Consider the following 3,782-nt stretch of genomic DNA (forward strand, 5'->3'; position numbering starts at 1 on the left):
GCCACGGCATGTAGTGGGCATGAAAGATGTGGCCCATGGTAGGCCATCTAGATTCTGGGTTTCTGAACAATTTAATCAATTAGCCCAAACTATAACTATTGTTTCCTTTTCTTCTTCTTTTTTTCTTTGTGTTCGTAAACCGAAAACGAAAGTTGTTCAAACTTCAGGTTGTAAAGGTCTTGACTGATCCTCTCTTTTTTTTGTTTTTTTTTGGGGGGGGGGGAATAATTATAGGAAGTGGGACTAAATCTGTGATGTAAATGTGTGTTGACTGGTCCTTTTTTATTGGGTATTGCAGCATGAGTCCCTGTTTTAATGTGTCTGGCGTTGGTTAGTGTGTCCTTTCAAAAGTTTCAATTATCCATCTTTTAATTCAAGATTTTTAATGTTTCGAGACGAGTTTCTTTTTTTCTATTTTCTCTTTCCCAATTTCCAAACTAGCTAGTGGGTTTTTCTTTGATAGAATATCAACACTTTCTCTTGTCAGAGTGGGTGGGTGTTATTGGAGACTGGAAAAGTTATGCAGGACGCATGGAATGATGGATGCATTAAACATCCCCGTGGCCTCTTTGAGAGGAGAGCGCAAAACACATGCTTTCTCATTTTTGTCCAACGGGGTGGCCACCACATTTATCAGCAAAACAGACTCTCCTCCTCCTCTCTCTCGCTCTCTCTCGCTCTCTCTCTCGCGTTTTGCCAACCTGTTTGTTGTTGATTCCCCTTACAAAAGTATGGCAGCAGCTGCCCAGAGTAGCTTCATGCTGTTGGGACGCCATCATCATTATGCCCGCGGGACTAATTCCTCAGCAGCAGCTTGCTTGCCGCCTTTGTAAGTGCCTTACTTATCATGCCATTCTAATACTTGCAGGTTTTAGGATGATTACAGTAATCTCTTGAAAACTAAGATGGATTGAGACACACACACACACACACACACACACAGAGCTCTTCCAAATTGGATCAATGCATTACTGCTGACAATATAGTGGTGTTCTTCTCAGCTTCTAATTTTGTCGGCGCCACCATAATATGTAGGTGCCCTTATAATCAGAGATTGGGCAAAGGATCTCTTTCCCCTCATACTCGCGTCAAGCATTTGCCAATGACCACAAGATTAATACGCAGAGGAAGATGCCGAGGCCCTCTCCCTGAGCAGGCCAGCAGCAGCCGCCTTCCAACATCAACACACAATGCGGCAGGCACCCCGACCGTAATTGCGAGAAAAGCTGAAGATGGTGCTTAACTTTACCTTCAGTGATCTTTCTATTTGCAGATTCAATCTCTCTTGATCATTTTTTATCATTACAACCATTCTTTCTATTTGATTGCTATTCTTCTCGCTTTTGGTTGCTGTATGGTGGTGATTAAATCCTCGTAATTGATCATTAATTATGGCCTCTCCAGTAAGCTAATTATAACCATTACCTAATGGTGATTAGTTTTATCTTTAGCCTAAATCTCTTCATAATCATGCTTCAAAATCTTCATCTAGCTTTATGACAATTGAAGGCCTAAATCTCTTCATGGTGATTAGCTTCTCACTGAACGTCTGGATGGTAATAAGCTTTTGTTTAATGGTGTGTGCTGAATGGCAACTATTTTCCTGTCTCATTTTGATGGGTGCTGAGTTTCTCTACGTGTGAAGGAGATTTTGTTTATAAAACAGTGCAAGAATTGACGGTCTACGAGATCAACGAGATGGATAGAAACAGCCCGGCTACCCTGCATTTCAGCAAACCTGCTGTTGATTGGCAGAGACTGAAATTTGTGGGTGGACTTGGGGATCTGGTGCCCTTCACAAACAAGGTAATTAAAACGAATATGCCTTTTGCAGTTGCATGGTTTTCATGAAAGCTTGTGGAGATGGATCCCGTCCTGCACAGAAGAAAATGGTTATTGTTGCATTTATAGTGGATGATGAAGCATGCAATTAACACTAATGATCATGGGTCTCTCCGGCAGCCATATTCGTGTTTGATTAAGCATGCAATTAACACTAATTATGATCGATCATGATTGTTGGACTAATGCATGCGCGTTGGCGATGGAATGCTGCAGCTCTTTGATGGGTCTTTGAAGAAAAGGCTGGGAATTACGGCCGGGATGTGCATGATAATGCGCTACAACCCGGAGAAAGGCGGGTGCTTATTCGAAGCCACATACAGCTTCTACTTTGGTGACTTGGGGCACATTTCTGTCCAGGCAACTTCTCTCTTGAGATCTCCCCTTTTAATTCATGGGCCGCTCTGTACCGTACCCCTGAGGGCCTTAAAGATCATTAATGCAGATATCAGATAGTCTGTTTAATTTATTAATTCCAAGGCCCTGGAAAAGATCTAGGTTCCCCTTAGCCTAAAACTTGCTCAACTTTAAGAAAAACCTTTTCTAAATTACTGAAGAAGAAAAAAACAATCTCCTCAAAAATTTCAAAATTTAGTTATATTTTAGAGAAAATATAAAGAAAATGCCTACCCAAAATGATAATTTCCTCCTCAAAAGGATTCATGTAAGGTTCATTAAAAAGAGTTTCTTGAACACTGGTTAATTACTTGGAGTGAATGGCAGGGGCCTTACACAACATACGAAGACACGGTTCTCGCTGTCACTGGTGGCACTGGCATTTTCACGGGGGTTTATGGGACTGTCACACTTCATAATGTAAACTACCCAACAATCCTGTTCTACACATTCAAGTTGTGTGGGATTCCCAAGCTACCATCAGAATTGATATGGGAGACTGTTCCCCCAACCAAAGATGTGAAGCCTTCCCCTGATGCTTCATCACCGGGAGTCGCGCTACCCAACTTCACCAACTGATGCTCACGCTGTCACCACCAGCATACCATTGTGGAGGATAAACATTATAACTCAATGCTTCTAGTTCTGTGTATCAAGGTGCATGTAAATGTAGTTCACTTTTATACCAAGGAGAAAACGAAAGACTCACGTATGGCTATAGCGATGCGTCAACATCTAATGTAGAAAATAAAGACTCCGGAAACTATGCACATGATGATTGGGCTTTCATTGTGTATTGCAGTTTTAATCCTTTGCATAAGGAGGATGTATGCATGGCTATTATAGATGTACTTATCTAGTATTTTGACAGTGTTGCTAGTAAGCACATTACTTCTCATCACAATTTGTTCTCATCACTTGAATCTGCTCCATAGGGAAACACTGTTACTTTTGCAAACAACTCCTCATATCAGGTAAAAGGAGGTGGTAAAATTGTTCTCATCACTGCTGCAAATGGTGAAACAATCACACTTTCAGATGTATTATGTATACCAAGGATCAATAAAAACTTGTTATCTGTCTCTGCTATTACTAAGGCTAGCTAAGTGGTTGAGTTTGTGGATGATAGATGTATTGTTCATGATCATTATGACGGTAATATGATTGTTGCTTCTGGTACTTTGTGTCTCATGGCCTTTATAGGCTAGATGCATATGAAAGATAAAGGCATGTTGTATGTACAGTTTCTACCGCAAAGGCAATGGGTGATGCTAGTTATGGTATGCTCGCTTTGGTCACTTGAACTTTGGCAGTTTGCTGTATTTGCATAAACATGACATAGTGTTTGAGTTATTAGATCTTGAAGCTCTTATTAAACATGTTTGTGAGAGCTGTACTCTTGGAAAAATGCAGCGGGTATCATTTTCCAAAGATGGTTCAATTAGAGTTGTCTAAAAACTATAGCTTATACACAGTGATGTATGTGGTCTTATGGGCACCATCTATTAGGAGCTACCTCTATTTTGTCACAGTCATTGATGATT

General features: G+C 40.7%; 1 protein-coding gene across 2 annotated transcripts; it reads left to right on the forward strand.

Annotated features, from left to right (window-relative positions):
- Window positions 1-494: 494 nt before the first annotated feature.
- Window positions 495-3,137, forward strand: LOC147603126 (allene oxide cyclase, chloroplastic-like). 2 transcript variants are annotated; one of them, XM_086797165.1, is made up of 5 exons: window positions 495-829; window positions 1,036-1,235; window positions 1,667-1,806; window positions 2,059-2,202; window positions 2,566-3,137. In XM_086797165.1, exons 1-5 carry the CDS (start codon window positions 537-539, stop codon window positions 2,815-2,817), a joined length of 1,029 nt encoding a protein of 342 aa, XP_086653291.1. In that variant the 5' UTR covers window positions 495-536; the 3' UTR covers window positions 2,818-3,137. The 2 variants fall into 2 exon arrangements, with proteins under 2 accessions (XP_086653291.1, XP_086653290.1); XM_086797164.1 differs by having other exon boundaries at window positions 498-829; window positions 1,646-1,806.
- Window positions 3,138-3,782: the final 645 nt, after the last annotated feature.

The sequence above is a fragment of the Cibotium barometz genome, chromosome 65 (genome assembly GCF_041138505.1).
Source record: "Cibotium barometz isolate CiBa-2024 chromosome 65, ASM4113850v1, whole genome shotgun sequence".
NCBI lineage: Eukaryota > Viridiplantae > Streptophyta > Polypodiopsida > Cyatheales > Cibotiaceae > Cibotium > Cibotium barometz.